This window comes from Grus americana, chromosome 20, assembly GCF_028858705.1.
Source record: "Grus americana isolate bGruAme1 chromosome 20, bGruAme1.mat, whole genome shotgun sequence".
Classification (NCBI taxonomy): Eukaryota; Metazoa; Chordata; class Aves; order Gruiformes; family Gruidae; genus Grus; species Grus americana.
The window spans coordinates 7,233,386-7,258,754 of NC_072871.1; the positions used below are offsets into that span (position 1 = coordinate 7,233,386).

General features: G+C 36.1%; 2 protein-coding genes across 19 annotated transcripts in view; one reads left to right on the forward strand and one right to left on the reverse strand.

Annotated features, from left to right (window-relative positions):
* Positions 1–25,369, reverse strand: part of RALGPS1 (Ral GEF with PH domain and SH3 binding motif 1) — a 136,579-nt gene that overhangs the window by 48,313 nt on the left and 62,897 nt on the right. The window lies entirely within an intron of this gene.
* On the forward strand, positions 4,297–24,779 carry ANGPTL2 (angiopoietin like 2). Of its 5 annotated transcripts, XM_054848814.1 has the most exons (8): positions 4,317–4,864; positions 10,961–11,220; positions 13,466–13,575; positions 13,847–14,703; positions 18,709–18,774; positions 21,926–22,119; positions 22,361–22,631; positions 23,129–24,779. In XM_054848814.1, the coding sequence occupies exons 4-8, from the start codon at positions 13,896–13,898 to the stop codon at positions 23,326–23,328; spliced, it is 1,539 nt and encodes a 512-aa protein (XP_054704789.1). In that variant the 5' UTR covers positions 4,317–4,864; positions 10,961–11,220; positions 13,466–13,575; positions 13,847–13,895; the 3' UTR covers positions 23,329–24,779. The 5 variants fall into 5 exon arrangements, with proteins under 5 accessions (XP_054704790.1, XP_054704789.1, XP_054704788.1 ...); XM_054848813.1 differs by lacking the exon at positions 13,466–13,575; XM_054848816.1 differs by lacking the exons at positions 13,466–13,575; positions 18,709–18,774 and having other exon boundaries at positions 4,318–4,864.

Here is a 25,369-nt window from a genome sequence, read left to right on the forward strand (position 1 = left end):
TTGATTCAAGAAGTATTTTTGGATGGAAGTTTTTCTTTTCCTGAGCTTCATTTGCTAATCAGAAGAATAATTGTAATTTGCTTCTTTAATCAAAAGCTCAATACTGGAACACTTACCTCAGGCAGAGCACTCTGCTAACTTAAACCATTAAATTGCACTTCATTTTTCATATTTAACATTGTTCTACATAGTTTTAAATTTTTTTCTAGAAATAAAGGAAAATAAATAGTCTTTCTGTGGAAGAAGATACATCACTAACAAAAGTGCCAATGCTTTTAATGGCAGCGGTATTAGTTCTGTGAGTATTACAGATATACACTAGCCTTTTCAAACTTAATTAACCTTCCCATGGTTTCTCAGGTCTACGATGGCAGCGCTTATTTTTATGGGGTCCTGGTCTCCAAAGAGACTTTAAACGAATGGGTAGCATCAGTCCTGTTAGGAATACAAAGCATATAATAGTGACTCAACGAGACAAGCATTTTCTACTAACGCTTGGCAGAGACTGCTGGAAATACCAGTGCTTCTACAGTGACATTTCAGCATGGTTAAAAATTCACAATTTTTAAAAGAAATTAAAACAGTTTCAGTGAAGTGACTTTTCAGTTTGAGAGCTGATTTAAAGCACTTCAGAGAAAACAGAAAAATTCCTAGAAGATATTCTTTCTTACCTTTGGATATATCAAATCCTCACCTGAGCAGCCCATCATCATGTTGCATCTCATGCAAACAAAGACTATCGCTGATCTATATAACGTTTTGCTCTTCTTCACTCAAGCACACTGGTGACCTCAAAAGAAAGTCTTTTAGAAGCAGGGCTGCTAGTCCAAAAGGCCACTCAAGAGTGTCTGTAAACATCTGAGACTTCTCAGAAAGTCACTGTCACCTGGGACACCAAAGAAACCTGTTTAACTCAACTAATTTTCAGCCATTCCCCTGTCTATGTTTAACAAAAGAAATAAAGTATTATCATTGCTTCATACATAGCCATCCCAAAACTAAAAGAAGGAAACAATCCCATGACGTTTCCTGAACAACCTCACCCTAATGGATCACTGGAATTAATCATTCCACCTTTGTCACTGTAGCAATGAAGCCTAGTATACAAAGAGACAAATATATGCAGTATAAACCAAGCAACTTGCAAAATAAGGCACCAGTTCAGGACTTCATGCCCCAAATCACCTCTGACTAGCACAAATCATCCTCTTATCCACTGACACAGTCTAAAAAATTCTGAAGCCATCTGGAGCTTCCAAGCAAAGCTCTCCCTCTGAACAAATCAGATTTTCTCAAGAGAACTGTCAATATTCCCCCCCCCAACCCAACCATTTCCTAATGCTTTTCCCATGAATCAGGAAAAATATATTACGGAAGATTAAATATTGTAATAGTGATTCATTTCAGCATTTTAGAACATATGTTATCCAGTGTCAGAAGGCAGAGAATGCTTCGAAAAGGAATATAAGAAAAAGGCAAAGGTACAATAGTTGTTTTCCAGATGTAGCTTCCTGCCAGCGGTGAACTGTGGTTTAAGGACTTCCTGAGACAGATCTTGTATAAACACTTTTGTGTTTAAGTCTGGGTGGTATTTTTTCTTTACAATGTTTCTTCTCTGAATCTGTCCACTTTTTCTTTTTCCTGCTATTCCTATACACACACTTCCCCCCCCCCCAATTTTTTAGTTTCAAAAGACTTTATGGCAAATGAATTCAGCAATTGAAGTGCACAACATCTGAAAAAGTGATGTTTGATTTCTCAAAGTCTGCCTTTTTAAGACTGGCACATGCTTACCTATTTTGTTTACCTTGAGGTTCTGATCACTGACTCAAAGTTAACTTCTGTAACCAGCTGTTTTACAGTATTTTCACTAGTTCTCAAAGCCAAGTCTAACATTAGACCACTCCTTGCTGATTGAATTACTCTGGTGAAGACAACTGTCAGCTTTCACAGCTAGAAATAACTGTCTAGTAGTATCCTACTATTAGCAGGACCTGCTATTCTCCAATCATGGATTTAAATATAAACTGATCTCCGAGATTCTCAGTATGATAAGCAAACAGAACAACTATGAAATGTTTTGAAAACCACATCACTCAGCCCAAAGCCTTTAACAAAAGCAATAAACTCCACTTCATAGTATTACAAACCCAAGAAAAAGGCATTGCCATTTGGTCCGAGCAGAATGGCCACATGAAGGCCAATCCCATTTTTCTCTTCAATCCTTCCCAAAGGGCAAACACCTAGCGTTATCCGAACAATTCAGATATCCTACAAACACTTGGCACATCCACATAAAAGCTCCCCGTCACCTATCAAGTTGGCACAACTTTATTTTCCCCAATAGACAAAACTGCGACAGACCGAAGAAATAAGGTGGCTTTGTCATACACGAGCTGGAATGACCCACATGCAAAAGTTTCCAGCAACAGGCTATTTAGATAGCTAAAAAGCACTTAATCAGAAGGTTGATCTGTGGAATAATATGTTGTTTCTTACTCTGAAAAGAGGATGATCAAGGAAATAGGGTTTGACTATTTCTGAGCTTTCCAATATTTTTATTTATAACATGATTATCTCTTTTTAATGACTAAAAGACACAAGAGAAGTCTCTATTTAGTCTCCTTCATTTGGTAAAATTTTTAGGCACTTAACCGCACTTAAATAAGTGCCCTAAAAATCAATGGAACTTAAGTATATGTTAAAGGGCTTAAAAGTGGTTACGGATGATTTATAAATATGGTGCTAAAGAACGAGCTTCATCCTTGGGAAATCTTCTCTTTCAGAGAACGTTGGATGTCCAGGGCATAACAGCAAGCTAGAAACCTGTACTTTTCTACAAAAGCAAAGAATCTGAAAATTTTGTTTTTAAATGAAAATGAAACACTCATGCAGTAATCTAAGGAGAGAATCACCTTCCCAGCTCCGTAAGCAGTCAGGAATTTCAGACGTTGATCAGCACAGGCAAACACTCATGGCAAATCGCTCCCTTCGCCCTCCCTGCTCCCTTCCCTTGAGGAGCTCTGTATAGCTGCAGGCTGAAACCAAGGAGTGTGAATCATAGGCAAGTTGGAAGAAAATTTAATGGGCCTATTGCTCTATCTGTCAAAAATGAATAGAATTATCACATTCTGGTTCAATTAAACCAGCTTCTTCAGTATAAAACTAGTGCATTGGAAAAATCTTTGGACTGCTTTAATCCCAAGTATCCAGACTATGTTACTTAATAACACTGAAATGACCACTTCAGTCCCTGGTGTTGCATCCTCTTTCTTTAGATGTAGAAAGGAGAAAGCTTTTGAGTTCAATCAGAAAATAATGGTAACATCAGGACGGTAACTAATAAGAGGTGATAATATTCCCTGCAGGAATCCCAGGCCATACAGTAAAGGTAAAGCCCAAGGCACACTGAATTACTAGTGCAATATATTTAGACATGGGTTTTTTTTCTGACATAGTAGATATTCACTTTTATGATGGAAATAATTTATTATTAGAATGGCCACTACTTGTTCACATTTTAACTTGAACAGAAATAGCTTGTTTTAATCCAGTATTCTCTAAACATCTTTATTTGTCCTTTGATTAGCCTAAGTGTTCTCATACTGGTTTCCTCTGTTTCTTCAAAACCGAAAGATCTTTAAAACTGCTTGAAAAACTATGAATAAATACATTATTTCAATATGGTATAGCTTTATAAAGATAGCTATAATATACAATGACAGTATACAACAGTTTGGTTTCCTAAACTGTTGATTAAAAAAGTAGCTTAAAAATTTGAACTTTTTAATATTGTGAAGTTTTACTTTTAATTTTGATCATTGATTTGCAAGATTCCCAGCAAGTTATAAATACATCTGAAAGACAAATTTTACATTAATTAAACTTTTTTTTTTTTTAAAGCAGAGGTGATACCTAATAACCAAAAGTATTCTACGCACAGAAAATTCTGCAATAGCAAATTTTAGAAAGATTCTAGGGAAATAGTAAGAATTCGCAGCAACCAAATGAGAAACGTGCTTTAGGTTACTAACACGAGTCACAAGCAAACGTTTAAAAAAAAAAATAAAAAAAGCACCGTTGTTCAGCCAAATTATGGATTCTCAATCTGCACTGGAGTACTTTAAGAGCTCGCTTGAATTTGGACAATTTTCTCCCCCGTTTTTTCCTGGGAACATGCCGTTTCCTGACAGAAATGACCGAAGCGGCGGCGCCCGCCCCCGCCCCCCCGCTCCCCCCGCCCCCCCAGCCGTGAGGTCACGGCGCGCGGGCGGGCCCGGCCGGCCTCGCTGCCTGCGGCGGGGGCCCGAGGGCGTCGGTCGCTGGTGGAGCCCCGGTGTCTGTGGGAGGAGGAAGACGCCTTGTCCAACCAGAACTTGTCAGCTTGGTGCAGGCTTGCCTTTTTTTTTTTTTTGTTGCCTTTTTCCCCCCCCTACCAGGATGCGAGTCTACCACAAAGGAGCTGAAGTTCAAATAAGGCTGCTTTAGCCTTGCCTGAAATGATGGATTCCAAACTTTAAAACCGGAATGCTCGGTTCTCCCCTTTCGCCAACAGAAACTCTTACTGTGCTGCCACAGTAGCGCGGTGCGGATGTGCGGCTTAGCCTGGGTAGCCAAGCTGTGAAAAATCGTGCAGAAAAACGGAGGAGAAGAAAAGGAAGAATGTTGTAGATCACCTCGTTATTGCCGTGTCTCACCCCAGTACAGCGCACAAAGCTATTCGGCTGCGTACCAGGCCACCGAAGAGCTACGCTTGCGGTACAACCAGCTAAGTGAGATGTCACAACTCCTGTGGACGAGCCGTTCTGAAAACCTTTGATGAAAGCACGCGAAGGACCGCAAGAAAGAAGCCAAAGGAGACAGGGTAAGAATGGGTAGCGCAGATGGATTGCGTTTAAAGTATGCAGCTGGTTTTGTACGTCCAGGGACCGACTGGTGTGCAAAGCCAGCTGGACTGGCCTATGAGCGAATGTAAGCTTGTCAAAGATATTACTGCTCCCTAATATAAATCAGCAAGCCTGTCTCTTCCTTTTTAAAAAAAAAAAAAAAAACAAAAAAAACCCAAACCTCCAAAAAACCCAAAAAACAACCCACCCAACAAAACAAACACATTAAAATATAGTTGTAAAGATAGTTGAGACATTTTATGATACCAGGCAGTGAAAAGCCTTCTTGCCATTATTTTCAAGAATACGAATTTTTTTTTTTTTTAATCTTATTTAATTCTGCATGTAACTTTGGGCTTCATGCTTCCTCAGACTCACTGAAAATGCATATGCCTTTCAATAAACTTCCTAGGACATACTATTTTCTATAACTTTTCTAAAGGACTACCTGTATTAACAAGTATGAAGTCTCCATTCAGTCTTTCTTACACTCATGTCTGATGAAGGAGATACAAGAGTTCTGGAACTTTATAATAGAGTCTATACAATAAATATTTGAAAGATTTTGCAAAAATTTCATTTAAAAAGAACCTAGCATATATGAGTAACTTTGTGCACGCATTAAGTATTTACTGTATGATTTAACTACTATTTTTCATGGGCAAAATGACTCACGTTTATTAAAATGGGAATCTGTTTAAGGGCTGTTATGTACAATGTGCGCGCACACATGTAAGCACACACAGTATGAGTACTTTTTGGTAGTGATTGGATTAAGTGAAAATAAGGTGAGGCCGCTGTTAAGGGAAGTAACAACAAAAGCAGTGTGCTCTCTCAATAATTACATTCCACATCTATGACAGAACTTTAGTAAAGCACAAAGAACAATCCACAAAGAACATGACTAAAATTCTTGGTAATCCAGAAGGAAAATTTGTACTTCTTGTAATTCAAAAAAAGGGTATCTTTTGCCAAAACTTGGAAAAAAGTTACATGACAGCAAAAGATACATAATCTTTTGAAGTTTCTCGCAGCACTTGATAGAATTTCAAAACAAAAGTTCTCCAAGAGCTAATTAAGATACTCTCATTCTGAAGCATTACTTCAGTCATCCATTCCCCTTTTAAAATTTCCTTTTAAAAAGAATGAACTAGTGCTTGAACCAAAATTTCACCACAATTTTAAATGGACACAAAACCTGAGTATAGAATGCATTATAATAAAAGTATCTAACACAATTAATTGGTTTCTGTCAGCGTGGCACCGCTTACAATGGAATCAAGTAACTAATGGCAAAAACCCAAAAAACATTCCCCCCAAAGTTTGGAGTTAAATTTTTCAACTTAGTTTTACATCATGTTTTCATAACTGAAAGTGCAAGCTATTATGTGTCAGCCCTTCCCTATCCCCTATTATATTTACTTTAAAACTTCAAACAAAACTTTAAAGCTTTTCCTAAAACATGTGGCATGCATACCACTGTGCTGTATTTTCACTGTGAATTGCAGTTTCCTTTTACAAAACTGAGACAAAAAATAAAAATCAGTGTTCAGGTTTTTCACAGCTGTACTCTTCATCTAAAAATCAAACTACACCAGTTAATTCTAAAAGACAACCCGTACCAGTGGAAGTCACTCTGCTTAGAGCAAAAAATAATAAATCACATTAAGTATGAAGACTACCTGAAAAATTGAGAAGATGGATTAATATAATTCCATGCAAGAGAACGTTTGGGAGAAGGAGTAAGAACAGAGCATGAGCTCTGAGAAAAAGGGGCAGGGAGTAAGAAAGAAAGCAACTTCAGAAAATTCATGCTTATCTATCTTATCACAATGGTGTTGTGAAATCCAGATCATATTACTGGCCTGGTGCCTGGAACATGCCAGCTAACTGTAAGTCCACAAACACTAACTATCAAAGGACTCCACAGAAGTAAAAACTAATGTTTGTTAACAAAAACCAAAACCAAACCCTCTGATCTTTTTATAGTAGGATGTTACATTTCTGACACCCTTGCTCCATTTGCTTTTACAATCCAATTAAAATATAAAACTGCATTAATCTAAACCCCCTTTTAATATCAAAGACAAAAGTATTAAAGAAACAGTGAAGACTTGTTGCTAGTTTTTAATGTTTCTTCTTTAGAATGAACAATTATCAAACTACCAAATGAACAATTATCAAATAAAATAGTTTATATTTTCGAGAATAAATGCTGTAATAGCTAACACTATGCCTTTTGTGAACATGCCTTCATTTATATGTCTAAATGCTTGAGGAATCTGCACAAGAGGTACCGTAGCACGTAAGGTATGTAAGAAAAGCCAGCCCATCAGATGACTGCTAGTCTCATTACATTAAATATGACCAGCACACAATTACAGATTAACCACAGAACTGAATTTTGCGATTTAGTGTAGCAAACCAAACTCATCTGTAAGTAGGATATCACTGCTACTTTTTTCTTGTAAGTCAAATCAACCATACAGAGAAATGTCAGAAAATATCAGTGTTGTGCAAAAAGTGCGTATCTCATCTGTCTTATGTAGGTGTTTTTTCATCCCTCTGGGTATTTCTAAAAGGGTCCGAAGTATCAGTTTAATTATGGTGCATTTAATTCTGGTGTGTTAGACCTGCACACACTCTTAACGATTCAGGCTCTAGACTAGAAGCCCTTGAGTCAGAGCAGTTTACAAGGATGGGAGAAAACTGAGTGCTGGACCTTGCCTATCCACTCTTTAATGAAAAGAAAGTCACCTATTAAAAAAAAAAGACACAAATAAAACGATATACAGAAAAGAGACTGAAATAATAAAAAAATAACTCCCCAAATTCTGGAATTAACTTTCTAAGGGATGTAATACTTGGGGAGCCTTTTTAGGGAGGTTGTATGAAAATGACAGAAAAAGGTAGCAGTTTGTTGTAAAAACAACCTAAAGATACGACTTAATTGGAGAATCCAATTTTGACATCTCACTGAGGACTCTTGCTTAAGTGTAAAAAGACATATAGGAAACCTATTCCTTCACCTTGTTTACAAGGATTATCATAACTGAAGCTGGATAAACTAAAAATGACTCCTTATTTCTTGAGCCACGACATAAAAGCCACTAAAAATCTATTCTAACATTCTGAAGTGAGAATTGCTGCTATCTTCATCATATACTACGTTCTGATGTATTAGCTCCTCAAAACAAATTGGTAGTGTTTTTTCTTAATTAGATTATCTTTGCAATAAAGTCAACTATGCTGCAATTCACATACTTACTGAAGTCCCCAGAAACCCCCTTGTGCAACATCCTTGTTTTTGCACAGAAAATTGCCTTCTCTGTAAAGCAGTCTCCAAGGTTAGACAGTGTCACGTATCACTTGTACAAAAGCTGCATTTATATAGCTCAGTGCATCACACTTTAATACCTACAGTCCTTTGGCTTAATAACAGTTTACTATATATAGAAAAACAAGAACAGCAGCAAGAAGCAGTTCTACTGCTTTTACCTACTGGGTTCTTTCATGTTCCTTATCTGTAGGAGTAACACATACCAATGCAATTTAAGACACAGAATTTATATTCTGGTATGAAATACAGGCAATTATTTTCCACATTTGTCTTAGTTAAGGTTTTCCACACAAGATTTACACAGATCATTATTTTGCTTTTGTACTTCTCCAAAATGCTATAGTACAGGTGATGTCTTAAATGTCAAAACATTTCCTCCTTGACCTGAGTCATAATCCACAGTAAAGCACAATAAAGCTCAGTGCGCAGCCACCATCAGTGGTCTTCCTACGGTCTTAGCTCTTGCACAACACTGAAAAGTATAGGTGTAAAAAGAACATAGTATAAACTCCCAGAGACAAGATGCCAATCTCTCAATGGCTGAAAGACTCAACACTGCAAAACTGCTTTAGCTCTAGGTGCAGCAGTGTTGACAATATGTACTCGGGCTTTCATAAACACCTTTCTTTCCAGAGTAATACTGCAAATGCTTATTTTATGAACAAATTTCATCCAACAAAAAACAGCCATAGCATTGAAAGGCTACCACTAGCCTTTTCAGAAAAGCTTACTGATACTTTATTATGTTATTACAAGTCGTATTTTTCATCTGATGGAAACATATCTTTGTTCTCTTTCATACACAAAAATCCCAAGGATAGGTAAAATGTTTCATAAAACCTGAAAGAGACAGTTAACCAGTCTATTTTGTAAAAATGAGATCCTCTGAAGCATGGCATCGGAAACAAAAAATAATGAAAAAAGGTATACATGTTGGAATATCCACAATGAAAAGTGTATATTGTTACAAGTAGCTTAGGAAGAAAAAAAAAAGGGCATAGTGCCGACATTGCTAACTTTAATGCTTCCTCTTAAGGTAAGTTTTTAAAAAAAAAAAGTGAACATTTTGCCGAACAGTAGTACTTTGTATGTAGAAATATTTTTACCTTTATCATTTCAGGATCATGACAGAGAAACTATAGGATGTGAAACACTTGTATAATTTTAGATGGTAAAACACTCGAATCTCGCTGAAACATCACATATAAATTTCAAGATAATACCTTTTGATTGTTACAAATATATTTTGAGTAAGCAAAAGTCCCATATCAGCATGACAGAGCACAGGACAGAAAAATATTTCAAAGCAAATACTTTTTCCCTTTAAAGGACAGGAAAAAACAATCAAATGTTGAAACATCTGATATCCCTTTCAGAAAGTTCATCTCTTTTTTCACCAGATCATGGGAACATCCTCAGCTGGGCAACCAATGAATGAGTAAACCAACTTATTACCTACTTCCAGTTACATACATAGATAGGCCAACATTTGGTCTACAAAGCGCTTATGCTGGCTTGGAGTATGAAAAATACTATGATTATAACCCACACAATACTGCTGCCAAAAGTTTTCATACAGATGCAGTTATACTGGCAAAAGACAAGCAGAATAAAAATATTTTGCCTGAATAAAGTAATATATACTGCCAAGTAGGGTAAACATACACAAAACTGGATTTAGGTGCACCTGTAGTAGGGCAAGTTTGTCCCAACTCAACTCCTATTGAGAAGTGCTTTTATGAGTACACAAGTCTTGAACAGCCAGAGTCTAGAAATGAAATTCCTTCAAACTTCCCTAATTTTTCTAATGAGAAGTTCTATCTGATTTTTTAATTAAAATGAGACATATCTTTCTTTTTACATGTATTTTTTCCACTTCTCCGGTTTTTTGTTTGTATGCTTGCTTGTTGAAATTTTGTCAATGTGCACAAGGATAAGAGACAGACATGCTGTATTTCTAGTAATTCAGGAAATTTGCACCAAACCTGTGAGCAAGCTTTATATATTATGTAGTTTTGTGCGATAGCGAGGTTGAAAAATCTGCAGCTACCTAAGTGGAATTTTGCACTGGGGACAAATATGGCCCCAGTAATATCATTCCCTCCCAGTCCACTGCAGAAGAGCTACTGGGAGAGGAAGGGGGGGGGGCGAGCCAGAGAAACTGGAAGAACGGAGCAATCAGCAAGCAACGGCACTAGTTAAGTACAGAGTATGAGCAATTACTTGGCAAGAGCGCAACAGAAGAAAACTGAAAGCTAGTGTGTTAGACATCAAATAAATAAGATCTCCCTCTCCCATGGGAAAGAATTCTGATGTCCTAAGAATCTGATGTTCTCCTACTCAAAGAGGAAGGTATTAAGAAGCATTACATCCTTCCTTAAAATTGTTTCTCTGGCTTCCCTCCCCACTTCCTCCAGCAAGCTTTTTTCTCCCTGAAAGATTAATCATTGAGAGTTGTTCAAACAAGCATGTTGGTTATGAACTTCATTTGAATCCAACTGCAGAAAAGAAGAAATGCCATTTATATTATGTAGTCCATCACAATATGCAACAAATAGGCCTCATTCTGAACATTTTTTTTTTTAAACTGAAAAAGTACAGACAATAAAAGATTGCTTCATAAACAGACTCTGCAGGAAGAAGGATATCTGAAGATAGTATGGTTCTTGTTTCTGTTTGTACAGGAGCATTCTCTTACCAATGTACTTTTCCTTGCAATGTTTTTTTCTTATAGGAAGAACACCTTAGAAAAGGTGGCATGCAGGCAAGATCATGAGAGAGAAGCATTTCAGCACAGTCTAATCATGCTGATGTCATTCACTGATGGCTTACCATCTGCAAACAGTGGTCAAACCCTGGAACAGGCTTACTAGAGAGGTGGTGGATGCCCCAAGCCTGTCAGTGTTTAAGAGGCATTTGCACAATGCCCTTAATACCATGCTTTAACTTTTGGTCAGCCCTGAAGGAGTCAGGCATTTGGACTTGATGATTGCTGTAGGTACCTTCCAACTGAAATAGTCTGTTCTATTTTGAATGTTTGAACTGATACGTTAAGATGAGGCTGATGAACTCTGTTCCTTTTTTTTTTCTTCTTAAACAGTTCTTAAAAAAATTGGAGAAAAATCAAACTGTTATATGTTGCTCTGTATTTCTTCAGCCTGGAAAAGAATGTGCACTCCAAATCCTGTGCTCAAAGATATGAGATGCTGTAGCAAAGACACAAGTGAACTCTGAGGAGAAAATTAATTTCTTTTTGGTGGTCACAATAATTACAGTTTTTGAGGGGGGGAAAAAAGATATTTCATTTCAAATAGTGAAATAAAACCCATTTTACACCTACATGTGAGACATTTGCAAAAATGCTCCATCTGTGCAGAAATATGAGGCCTGGAAAACTGCCAGAGTTTCCAAGTGTGACCTGCTGTGCAAATGCTGATTATGCAAGTTAAAGCCGTCTGGGGTGAATTTATGTTCCCTGTTTTCCAGGGCTCCAAATAAATAACATTCCCTTACAGAAACCGTCAAGTTTTCAAGATTCTTGACAGGTTCTGTAAAGTACAATTCCTTTCTGTTTGCAAAATGAAAATGAGTTTATTCCAAATAAGAAACTGAGGCAAAAATGTATCCAAAAACTTTAAGAAGGATCAAGTCCTGGTCACTCCTGTTTGAATCATTTACAGAAGCATTTACAGGAACTTCTATGGTTTATTTCAAAACAGAAAAATGTGAATGATGGACAACCGTATCTCTTCTCAGTATGAATAATTATTTAGGCATGCATAGCCATCATTATCTTGAAACTCTAAAAAAAAAAAAATTCTTAAAAGTCAGCAGCTGCCTAGAGTCATAGAACAATTCAGACTGGATGGGAGCTCACCTTTGTCTTACGAAGCAAGGCTAATTTCAGCGTTGGATCAGGCTGCTCAGAGCCTTCCCTAAACCAAAACTTTATGTATTTCCAGGAATGGCGATTCCATTACCTCTTTAGGTGACTGCTTCAGTCCTTGGTCATGTTCATTTTGACATTATTTTTTTCTAAAACCCAAAATGAACTTTTCCTGACGCAATTTGTATCCATTGACGATTACACTTTCGCTGTGCACTTCCAAAAATAATTCATCTTCTCTACAAACACCCATTAAGTAGTTGAAGACAGCAGTAGCATGTATCCTTCACCTTCTCTTCTGGAGGCTCAAACCTAGCTATTTCTGCCAGCTACCCATGTTGGTTGTGCTCAGCTGGACTCATTCCAGTTTCTCACAGCTGTTACTATCATCATTTCATGTCATTTAAAAAATTTTCATTGTACTAAAGATGACCAAGCAGCAAGGTGACAGTTATTTAAACATTGAATGGTTATTCCATGTGAAATGTTTTACAAGCAAAAGAAAATATGATGGTAACACTACTTTGGTTTTAAAAAGTATCAAGGAAGCTTTATACACTGAAAAAGCTCCACACTGCATTTTTTCCTCCCATTTTATTTATTTGAAGAAAACTAAGTTATATATACACATGCCTATTAAAATTCAACAACATAAAGCTGTTAGAAATACATGACATCAAAGTGCTGTTCGAGCAGCTGATAAGAGTGATTTGTGACAAGGGCATTCCTGGCAGCAGTGACAACGCTATGCTCATGTTTCCAAGACGACCGTTGCCCATAAAGTTCTAGTATTGACTTATTTTTTTAATAGATTGTGATGGCCTCAAATTTCCACCTTGAATACGAATCTGCTCTGAGAACTAAATTAGAGCAATTTCTCCAAAAGGGTACTGCTGCAGTATGTCAGTAAACACCAGTACAGAATTTTAATGGCTGGACATCATCTCTGTCCACCGTGCACATATGCGCACGGTTTTCCCCTTCTAAGAAGGGACTAGGAAGGGAAATGACCACCCTGAGCGTAAAGACAAGGTCTCCAGTGAGAGTCACAATAAGCGTTTTAGTTGTAAATTTTACTAGTCTGGAAAAACAACAGATTTTACTGCCTATGATATTTGGGCAGTAGAGTTTTTGATTTATAATTATTAAGGACTAAGAGTAAGTTTTTTCCTTTTTTTTAAAAAAAAAAACCTATGAGGTTCAATACTGTGAACTAAAGTAAAATTGTTACATTTAATCTAAGCTGTATCTCCTGCAAAATACATGCAGTTATGAAATACTGCGAATGAGCTATTTGATATTTTTAGAACTTTTAACAGCATGCATTAACTTACATTCTGTTTACATTTAAAGGGTATATTTCTGACTGTAAAAAATGAAAATGTACTTCATATTTAAATGAAAACACCAAACTCGGAAACTTTTGTGGTAGTTGCCTGGAAGAAAGGACTCTTCAAATCCTGGTATTTATTACTTAGTTTCTTGTGCTTCTTGGCAGGCTTTAGATAAACTACCAACTAGTAACCACAGTTCTGGCCATAGAACCATACATCTATTCCCCATGATGACCCCTTTATAGCCAACGTAAGTTCATGCTGGACAAGAAAAATCTCATCTGTACACAGACATTCTAAGTTACTATGTAGTATTTTGGAAGTTTTAGAGCAGATTATCAGTTGTAAGTTTGCATTGATTTCCTATTTGTTACTTACTGTTAAATTTATTTTAAAACAGATTTTTAAAAGTTCTTTGCAGAAGAATATTTGACCAGAACTAGAGGATCATGATGACAACAAGATTCATCTGTTTAATGCTAATAGCTGTTGTGGGAGCTACTGCAAGCAAAACACAGGAATTTGAAGGCAATGATGAGGAAACAGAACAAGAATTCATTTATATGAACAGATATAAGCGGTCCAGTGACACACAGGACAAATGCACTTACACCTTTATTGTACCTCAGCAGAGAGTAACAGGTGCCATTTGTGTTAATTCTAAGGAGCCTGAAGTTCTACTTGAAAACAGGGTAAATAAACAAGAATTACAGTTACTTAACAATGAACTTCTTAAACAAAAGAGACAAATAGAAACTCTCCAGCAGCTGGTAGAGGTGGATGGTGGGATTGTTAATGAGGTTAAACTCTTAAGAAAAGAGAGCAGAAATATGAATTCTCGTGTCACACAACTCTATATGCAGTTGCTACATGAAATTATCCGAAAACGTGACAACGCCTTAGAGCTTTCTCAACTTGAGAATAAGATTTTGAACCAAACTGCAGATATGTTGCAGCTTGCAAACAAATACAAAGACTTAGAGCACAAGTACCAACATTTGATGTCAATTGCCAATAATCAGTCAATAATAATTGCCCAACTGGAAGAACACTGTCAAAGAATGCCATCCGTAAAGCCACTGCCACAAACTCCACAGCCACCAAATAAAGTGTACCAGCCTCCTACTTACAATCGCATTATTAACCAGATATCTACTAATGAGATTCAGAGTGATCAGAACTTAAAGGTTCTGCCACCTACCTTACCAACCATGCCTGCAGTTACTAGTATTCCAACTTCAACTGATAAACCATCCGGTAAGTAATATTATTGAAATGTCTACATTAGTTTATGCTAATATGCAGTGGGCAACATTTTAATTGTAATACAAACAATGCAGACAGAATTGATTTATTTAGCAAAATAAATGCAAATTAATTATTTTGAACTAATTGAGATTTCTTAGATCTGACATTGTCTGTGTATCTATCCTGTGGTTTTCTAATACATGTATTGTAGTACAAGCACAGAAAGAAAGCAAAAAAAAAAAGAATTCTGAATGTCTACCAGAACACTAGCTCCACAGATTTTTCTCATGTTACTTTGCCAAGACAAACCCACCATTTATGAGATAAAGGTGCTGCAGAAATTAAACAGCAGTTAATCATCTAAATTTTATTTACCTGTGCCCAAGACTGAACTGCTATAACTCAAGACATCTAAAAGGGTTTGACACTTTTTGTGTAAACATTTATGAAGTTATTACAAGTTTGTTGATCCAGCATGTGATAACTTTTGTTATCAAAATCTGGAATCTGCTCTGTACCTCACACAGGGCACTTGTGCTTTAAGACAGGAGCAAAGGGATGCAAGTGGTAGAATAGTAAGGGATATTATACAGCCCTCATTAAGAGTCTTAGGAGTTCTGCCATAAGCAAGATTATAGGCGTGAAATTACATTAGAGATCAATTGATCTACATGATAAAGAAGTAACAGGTAAAGAATCCAGTTTTGCCTATGGTCCCACATATTAAAAAAAAAAAATAGTTCAAGTATTATGTGTCCCATACAAGAGAAGTCTGTTCTTCAGTGTGCAGGCAACATGTGCTTGCTTCAGAAAAAAGACAGGGGACCCACAGACATCTGAAACTAAGCCTTGAAACAGAGTAAGGCGCATGAACTGCATTCAGAATATATTTCAAGGCTATTTACAACATATTCCAAATGAAATCCTCAAACTCTTTAGAATTATCAAATAATGCAACCGACACATTTAAAAAAAAAAACAAAACAAAAAGAAAAATAAGACTTATTTCTCCATGGAAACATCCACAATGAAAGAAACTTGAGCAGGTGTTTCAGTCTAAAGCATAGTCTCTAACATACTTTGCTACAAAGCAGTTATTTCACAATATCGCCAGAGATGAACTCACCAAAGCTTGCACTGTGGCATGTAGAACCTCAGCCAAAAAAAAAAAAAAAAATCATTATTCTAATGTTCTAAGTAAAAAAAAAAAAAAGTCAGGAGGAAATCAGGTCTGTTACAACTTCTTTGGAGCAATACGCTACAGGATCGCCTCTCTAATAATTACATTTTGACTTGACCTCAAAGTAGGTTCAAGCTTAGAACAGTATTTCCCGACCTTTCTCTAAGTGAAATATTTTTCAAGTGTTCTTTTAAGACCTTTCCACTTCCTGTTACACTCTTCTGAAAACTCATTAATGGGTCCACATCCTCCTTGTGCTTTTAGGTACCCAAACTGGAGCTGAGGCTTCACCATCACACAGCAGAGTAGAAAAGTTACTTCATGTGCATAGCACTTCTGTTGATCTGTCCTCACATAGCATATTTTTTTGCAAAGGAAAACATTGACTCATGACCAACTTCTTAAAGGTCTGCTTGACTCCCTAGAGGTGATTTTATCAAAACCACCTATCTGAAAGTCAAGATGCTCTCACTTTTTCAAGGGAAGATAAGATGACCCTTGTTTGTAAAGCATGCTAATGCTTCAGAAGGTTTACATTTCATAATAATAAAAACACTAATTACCAGACAGATCTAGCAAAAGGACTGTCCTTTTCTCCTAACAGCAGCACATATACTATAGAGAAAGTTTACATAATTGCTGCCCAGTATTTTTTTTTTTTCCCAAAAAAGGGCAGTATCTGTTATCACTGGCCAACCAATAATATGACTGGCACAGTCACGTTTACCTCAGTCAAAAACCAGGAATCTGAACTGGAGAGCATAAGAACTGCCACAGAAATGAATTTAACCAACTTACAGAGAGTTCTACACACATCACTTATCATAAAGTGCTCATCATTTTTCAACATGAATATTTTTGAAATGACCTACTTCATAAGTTACTTACAACTGAAAATCTTCAGAGCAGCAACCCCTTCTGTAATGACTTTATACAGTACTAGGATACAAGACCCATACACCTGCACTCAGAGGGAGGTACTTCAGAACAAAACATTATTATGACTATGATCTAAAACAAGACAGTCATTTAGAAGTATTTCTCTGTCATGTTTGAAGTGTCTTTCCCAACCTGCTATTATAGATTTACTGCGTAGTGTGATTTAAATGTACAACTGAGTATTTTCTCCATATTCACAAAGGTAAGCCAAAATGAGTAGCCAAATAACAAAAAATAATGTGCCAGATTTGAGAGGCAAGGCATAGAAGAGTAATATCTTGCTAAAAATTTATTAGGAATATTTGAAGCATTGGATATTTCAACAGAGACATAAAAGCTGATGACTGCATAGCAACATTGGCAGTAAATCATAAAAACATGATGTAGATAAGTTAAAGAACCCTAGTCTCATAGTAAAATGTTCTAGAGAAAAGAAATTGAAAAAATACATTGTAAAATATAGGCATCATCATTGGATATAAAGTAATTTTAGAGATAGACACTTTATAACAGACAAGTTAATTCCTCTGCAAGGACTAGTGTCACGCTTTGACTCATGCCTTTCCCAGAAAGTCTTACGAGGCATAAAAAACCCCCCAATGTTCCTGTTGCTGGCTCTTTGCAAAAATAAAGGAAAATGTTAAAAAAAAAGATTTTGATATTGAGCAGAAAAATTTGCAATTTTATATGTAAATCGTTTATTTCAAATTCTTATTTGTGCATTCTTGTTTCCCACGCATGCCCAAAAGAATAAGTTGGGTAAGTTTAATTCTGTCTGCAAAATACTGAACATGTACACAAGACTGAAATTCTACAGAAAAATAAAATAAAAAATTAGTAAATAGCCAGTAAGTCACCTAATGTCAACACCAGAGAATGTTCAAAATAACTACAATTGTATTTTACCCCATTCTACTAAGCAAAATATGAATTCCAAATAAAACTTCTATAGTCCTATTTAGGAACCCTGCTCCTTAGACTTGCTTGAAAGGGCTAAAAGCCTAATAAAAGACTTCAGGATGAAACGGTTTAGCTGTGACATTAACACCACCACCTTTCTTGGAGTTATTACCTAGAGACTCGAGGGGGGACGTAGGGCTATGACACACCAAACCCCAACAACTTTGCATGCATTAATGCTTAACAACTACAAGCTTTAATATGCCAATGCAAAAAGCCTATGTGGTTTTACAATGGGGTTTTGTTTACACCACCAAAAAGTTTAGCCCACAGGGTCAATAATTCAAGTAGATCTGAAACAACAATTTATTAGAGTGCAGAATTCAACCCACAACAGGACAAACACTATTACGTGAAGCATTACTACATTTTCTGTATAAACAGACTTAGATGAATAGCTTATCAAAATATTTTCCTTTGTATAAATTTGCTAGTGCAACACTGGAAGATGACTAGACTCCAGACAAATGAAAGCTGAACTTGAAAATCAAATGAATTTCATTCATCATCCTTACCCAGCAGATCAACAAACCTTTTTCTGGGAACAAAACATTTAGTAGCCACTTATACCAATTATAAAATGTATGTTTTCTTGTGCAATTGCTATAGAAGACTTTATTCCTAAAAAAACCACGCACACAAACCAGTTTATTATACTCTACCAGATAAAACTTGGAGACAAACATTTTAACCCTGGGCTGCATTACAAAAAGTAAAGTTAAATAGTTAAATAATAAACAGCAAATAGTAATGCTAAGGTTAATGCAATATTAACAGGCAGTGTATGCTGATTTTATATGGTCACGCACTTTTTCAAAAAAGGAATTAGTATACAAAAATAAACATACATAATAATCTAAGTACAACAGACTATATATTCATACTGATAATTATGACTTAATGAAGCAGATGGTTTAAACTGATATATCCTTTAGGTGAAGCAATGCAGATTTTGTACCATCGAGTAAAATCTTTGGATAGGAGCAGTGAACAAAATTCAGGTAAGAAATGCTGAAATGTAATCTGAAAAACAGATGGTTTAAACAGGGCACGCAAATATTAGGCCAATATATATGTGAGGCCAAACCAAACATCTATATACTTCTAAACAAATATTACCACTTAAAAAAACAAAACAAAAAACAAAACAAAAAACCCAAACAAAAAGAACATACAAGAACTAGAAAGTTGGGGTTTTAGCTAGATTTCATATATTAGCCTATCAGAAACGTGGAGACAAACGACAGAATAGCAGAATATTGTAACACCAAGGCATAAACTAGAAGCGGTAACTGAAGAGGTAAAATGTTTTCAAGTACCACAGAGACTATTTAAAGGTACCCTATTGGAAATAGGGAACTATCCGTCCATCCAAAAAGATGACTTTGAGAAGACCAGGAAATCTTGTCATGGTTAAGTGGCTTGGTAAAAGAGCAATATTGTAAGACGGACAACATCATGCAAAGCACTGAAGTCACGTCCAAATGAGGAAATAAGAAAAGAACATACTCTCTGTCAGGTTGAATATAAAGGCATATTAAAATCTTAAGAACAACTTGCAAATGGGAAAAAAGGCATAATAAACCTGATTTCTAACATATCAGGAGCAGGAAGCCTGACAAAGTTTACAGGGAAAGATAAAAAGATATACTCAGAGAAATTAAGGTGACAGTAGAAAATCTAAATTAATTTTGATATGAGTATTCACTGAGGGGACGCTTTGAGGTTCCCGAGTTGACTAGGTTAGTGGCAAGGAGGATACTCTGCGGGACTTACCTCAAACTGAAATGTTGGTAGAAGAGGTTATAAAGCCAATGAAAGAAGTGAATACTAAAACTGCAAAGAATAAACCACATTCCCTAAGAGTTCTAAAGGAAACTGAATATGAAACAGTTAACTACTGTGGAATCTCTCACCAAAAATTGCCTTAATATGTGAGGAATGAAAGGTAGCAAATTTGACATTGAAAAAAAATAATTTCCACTAATTGATTGAAAATATGCTAAAAACAGTAGAACAAACAGTAAACAAATCTGAATCACGTATCATCATCCAATCACCTTGAATAAGAATCAACTTGGGTTTTGTAATACCCATTTTCTATCACTTCTAGAGATATTTGAAGGGCTCAGTGCCTATGCAGATGGAGCTCTGGTCGATATACAGTCCATACATATTTCCAGAAAGCACTGAACAGGTTTCTTACTGAAGGTGTTTAAGTTAAGCTGCTACAAAGTACAAAGAAAGCCTCACATAAATAAACCATAAAAATCTCTTTTAATAATTATTTTTTTCATTAGGCAGGGCTAACCACGTTACAGAGATCTGTGCTGGGGCCAGCTGCCTTCAGTACGTTCCCTTTCGTTTCTGATGCCAGATGACAAATCTCAGACTACACACCTTGGTCAAAATTTTGGGAAGTTATTATCTGACTTAAAAACACCTGGCATGGAAAAGTAGTAGCAAACTCTGCTTTGAAGTATTCATAATAGTTTACCTTCATCTTAAAGCACTTTCAGAGAAAAGAATCACGTGCAGTAGAGCACTGTTGCCACATGGCCTAGGAAGGAACTGCAAGATTAGAAAGCTGTAAATATTACATCATATAGTGCTGTATATTTCTTTATGTGAAGGCAAGATGAAAGATCTGTGGTTGACTATTTTAGGAGTTGCCTCAATAATGACTTTGAACTTTTTTGTTTTGTTTTTGATAAGTACCACTATGTACACATTGGGATAAAATAAACGAGACAATTTAAATTACCAGCATTCATTACATTTGTCTTCTTCCACTTCTCATAAGCCATGCAACTGTGTCACAGAATACTGCATCTAGGTCTAAATTGCCAGAATCTGAACATTTAGTCACAACAGAAATGGAGAAGCGACTTAGAAGCAGCACTCTAGGTACAGTCTGTGAACATGGCTAAGGAAACAACACCCCAGCGTGGCCACACACCAAAAACTTGGATTGCCTCCTGGCACGCTGAATTTTTGATTAACTAGTTAAAAAGACCAAAAAACCCCAACCCCCCAAAACACTGAGGTTGCTTCTATAATACTAATTTATTATTAAGTCATTTACTGAGTACAAGGGTAGTTCTACCATTACCAGTGTTGGACAGTGAATTATGAAAAAGGGTAGATGAACCGAAATACTTTACAAGAGAAATTACTCTCGATGGCAACATATGCTTCTCCTCATGAGAAGATCTGACAAGCCTTCCTCCTTCGGGGGCAGGGATGAATCAAGGGTCTCTAATCCTGAGGATTCTGGTTGACTTCATTTCTCTGCTTAGGCTACCTGAGGATAGCAGCAAAGCAGCTCGGGGAGTCTATCTGCAGGTATCAACACAGTGTCCCAAATAATTTGGATCTAAATTTCTCAGACTCTTTAAAATGGAATCTAACTGTCTTCCAACTGGAGAAAGTGTCTTTAAAAATCATGAATGTAAAATACTTTCCAAAAGACTAAGCTCTTTATGGACTCTACTAAACTGAAGGAAAAAAAAAATGCGTTCTCCTTCTGAAAACAGGAGAGCATTATTTGTAATTTCTGTGAATGCAAAGTATTTTAAAAGTATTCTCATTTATCTACAATTTCTCTCACTATGTAAGTGGGCATTCCATGTTACAAGTTTTAATTTCTGTTTTGTGTTATCACTTATTAAGGTGACAACAGTAACACCTACATTCTTAATTTATGTTGCCGGTTCATTGTTAATGACAGTGCCAATGACATTTTTGGGGATCTAAAAAGCTGAATTTCTCAAAGACAGAAACAAAGCGAAACTTACCATTTTGTTCTCTAACGGAAATTATTAACATTAATCCTTATGTACAGAGTCATTCATATTAAGTTTCTTTAAAGGTATAATCAATGTTACAAGTGCAGTTCCCTTAAAAATAAATAAATAAATAAAGATCTACCTTTATCTGTAATTCGCCATGAAACGTTCCAGAAATAAAGTTACAACAAATGCATCTGTTTGAAAACACTTAGCGGACACTCTACCTTCAATAAGAGGAAAAACAAACACACTACTCAGCAGAAGCAAATCTACTGTAAAAAAGCTACCAATTCAAATACCACCCTGCATTAAAGATATTCTCAATTGCATTTTGATGCAGAGTCCTTCTGTTTTGACACAGGGCCCTGGAGAGACTGCCTACAAGCATTAGAAGACGGCCACGATACAAGCTCAATCTATCTTGTAAAACCAGAAAACACAAACCGGCTTATGCAGGTCTGGTGTGATCAACGGCACGACCCTGGTGGCTGGACAGTCATTCAGAGGCGGCTGGATGGGTCTGTCAACTTTTTCAGGAACTGGGAGACATACAAGGTTAGGACAAGTGAGCAGTCTAACGGTTTCTACCCTCTATAAACTATTGGTAAAGTTAATTTAAGAGGTGATTTTAGAGTCTGGCCAACAGCTTCCTTGAGAAGGAACTTGTGTCTTTACCCTTCCAGAAAAGAAAGTTTCTATAAAATAAGTTCCTGTGGTTTTCCACTTCAGAATACACTCAGATTTAGCACTGAAACAGATGCACAATATTAACATGCTTATCTTCCTTCCCTTACAGCAAGGATTTGGTAATATAGATGGAGAATATTGGCTTGGATTAGAAAATATTTATTGGTTAACAAATCAAGGCAACTACAAACTGCTCATAACAATGGAAGACTGGTCAGGTCGAAAAGTATTTGCTGAGTACGCTAGCTTCAGACTGGAGCCAGAAAGTGAGTATTACAAGTTGAGATTGGGACGCTACAATGGCAACGCGGGAGATTCTTTCACTTGGCACAATGGCAAACAGTTCACCACGCTGGACCGGGACCATGATGTATACACAGGTACCAATTCCCTTTCAGTTGCCTTGCTTTTTTTGCCCTTCTCTTTATTTTTTTCCCTTCTTTTAAAAAAAAAAAAAAAATACTTACAGTGATACATACACACAAAAAAGAGAAATTACATTTGTAGTGATTTGCCAGTTAGTAACTTCTGAAGCACATATTGATGTGTCAACCCTTATATGTATTAACACTGAATGAAAAATTCTCACTGAAATATTTATCATTTACACTAATCAAGGGTCTGTAAAATATGCTATAGGGGGTCGTTTAAGACAGTAACGCAAACAAATTTTCCAGCAAGGGAGATTAACACTAGTGAGTCTATCTGTAGAACCGGACTACACAGCTGGTTCCCGAAGAAGCCTAAATTCACCTTGTACCACATGTAGATACCACGTTAAACGCACAGTTTAAAAATAAAATTGTTTTCTGCTTAGCTTGCTTGCTGTAAGATCTTTCATTTGCTCCTAAGACTGAATCACAGCTTTCGTTTGCAGGTAATTGTGCTCATTACCAGAAGGGAGGATGGTGGTACAATGCATGTGCTCATTCAAATCTCAATGGAGTTTGGTATCGTGGAGGACACTACCGCAGTCGGTATCAGGATGGTGTTTACTGGGCTGAATTCCGGGGGGGATCATATTCACTAAAGAAAGTTGTTATGATGATAAGACCTAACCCCAACACATTCCACTGAAATAATTCTTCTCTTGGTTTGCTTTCTTGTTCTAAAGATCACGTAAAGCTATGATGTATTATCTGGAATTATCTTTGCAGAAATGAGGAATGTAAGATACTGTACATTTATTGCTAAGATGTGAGGGCTTGTATATTGTATTTTCAAGAATTATTCCAGGAAAAAAAAAAGCTGAAGAAAAAAAAGGAACTGAAATGACATAACACTCAGAACACCTCTCGGTACTAAAAGTAGTTACATTCAGTCTTTTAGAACTGATGGTTTAAGGTGGACTGTAGATAAACTTTCTGGTTTTTATTCCCTGTAAATTAAGTTTGGATGGTAAAAATACTGCCACAACATTTAAATATTTTTGTATGTTATATTATGTATAAATATTCTCAAATACAGGAAATATTACAAACTGTACAGCAAGAGTTTTATTATTATTATTATTATTATGAGCAATCATTTGACACAGGAAATCATATCCTTTGAACTGTGTAGCTGGTATATGTACATTAGTGTGATTATTCTAATTTAATCTTTGTTAACTGCCATGAATAAAGTTAATACTATGTAATTTGATTTTGAGAGCAGATACTCAAACCATTACTATTGTGATAAATTCAGACTTTCCCCTTCACTTTGAGCATTTTAATATTCTGCTCCTATTAATTAGAATTCACATTTGATTCAAATACTTTAGACTAAAAACATTAATGATTTTTCTTACCAAAATGAAGTAGCTACCTGCACATGGAAATTAATCCAGATTTACAACAGATATAATGTGCTGTATAGCCAACATGTTATACTACACAACAACTCCACAGTATTTTGTACCCGACTTCAGTCATTACCTGCTGTGTAGCCTCTGTAATTAGAAATGGCTGGATATAATTTAAAGGGACTATCCAACTTTGCAGGCAAATGATGGATACCAATAAATAAACTACTTAATATCCTTAGCCAGTAAATGAAAATTATATAAAGAAGTTACCTTTAGCCAAGAGAAGTTATATTTACCATATTTCACAATTATATTACTGTCAAATTATTAAATAGATTTACTTATCTATATTTAGAGGTCAGTCACAACTATTAAATACTGACTGGGATAATTCTAATATTCTTCTGAGGTAGGTTTCTAGAACAGATTGTTCTAATACCCATTTCAAAAGAGCAACTACTACAAAAAATACAAGTTAAAGAATGCATGTAAGAGGGAGAGCAAAAGCCTCTAGAAGTTCAATATATTTTTCAGAAAGCCTGTAAGATACTGTGCGTTTGTGTGCATGTACTTGCACACTTTTTCCCTTATTACCTCATCACTTCTTTACAACAGTATAATGTGCATTAAACTGACGTGTCACGTAGCATGTGTTGTATATAACTGAAAGTAGGGTTATTAATATATTAGATTACCCCTGTAATATTGTAATCCTTTAATAAAGCAACAAATGTTATTTTGACATGTCCAGATTTCATCCTGTTTTAGTTCAGATTACTCAGAGCAAAGAATAGATGATAATTACTTAATTTCACACCACTCTGCCTCATGACTCAAACCAACTCTGATACACAGCAACTATTAATGTGTGTGAAGTGTCTAAATATTTTGACATCAAAACCAAAACAATTTATAGCTGAGAAAAATACTAAATTGCCACACATTCCCAAGGAGGAAGAAATTTTTATAGGTCATATGAAAATTCCAGAACAAGTCCCCTTTGAATATTCTCTTTTGATAAGCTAAACATTCCTTCAAACATGAAATTATTTTCAAAGAAGTTTCAAAAACTCATACCAATTTTTCAACACTTTTTTTTAAGTATAGTCATTAGGGATGGCCATCAAATTTATTTAATAAGAAATGTTTTACATAAGCAGAGCTGACTTATCCACAGGAATTTGTGCTGGGACTCCTGCTGTTCAACGTATTCATAAGTGACCTGAAAATGGGAGTGAACAATGGAGCAAAAATATGCTGATATTAACTAATTGAGGGAGCAAAGAGAGGGGCTGACTGAGAGGAAATGCAGACGGATTTATGAAACAG

Bases quoted from the DNA above. Each gene is read 5' to 3' on its own strand.
- ANGPTL2 (XM_054848814.1), top strand. From the start codon at position 13,896: ATGATGACAACAAGATTCATCTGTTTAATGCTAATAGCTGTTGTGGGA. The intron at 14,704-18,708 runs GTAAGTAATATT...TATATCCTTTAG, and splicing joins TTCAACTGATAAACCATCCG to GTGAAGCAATGCAGATTTTG. The intron at 18,775-21,925 runs GTAAGAAATGCT...GTTTTGACACAG, and splicing joins GAGCAGTGAACAAAATTCAG to GGCCCTGGAGAGACTGCCTA.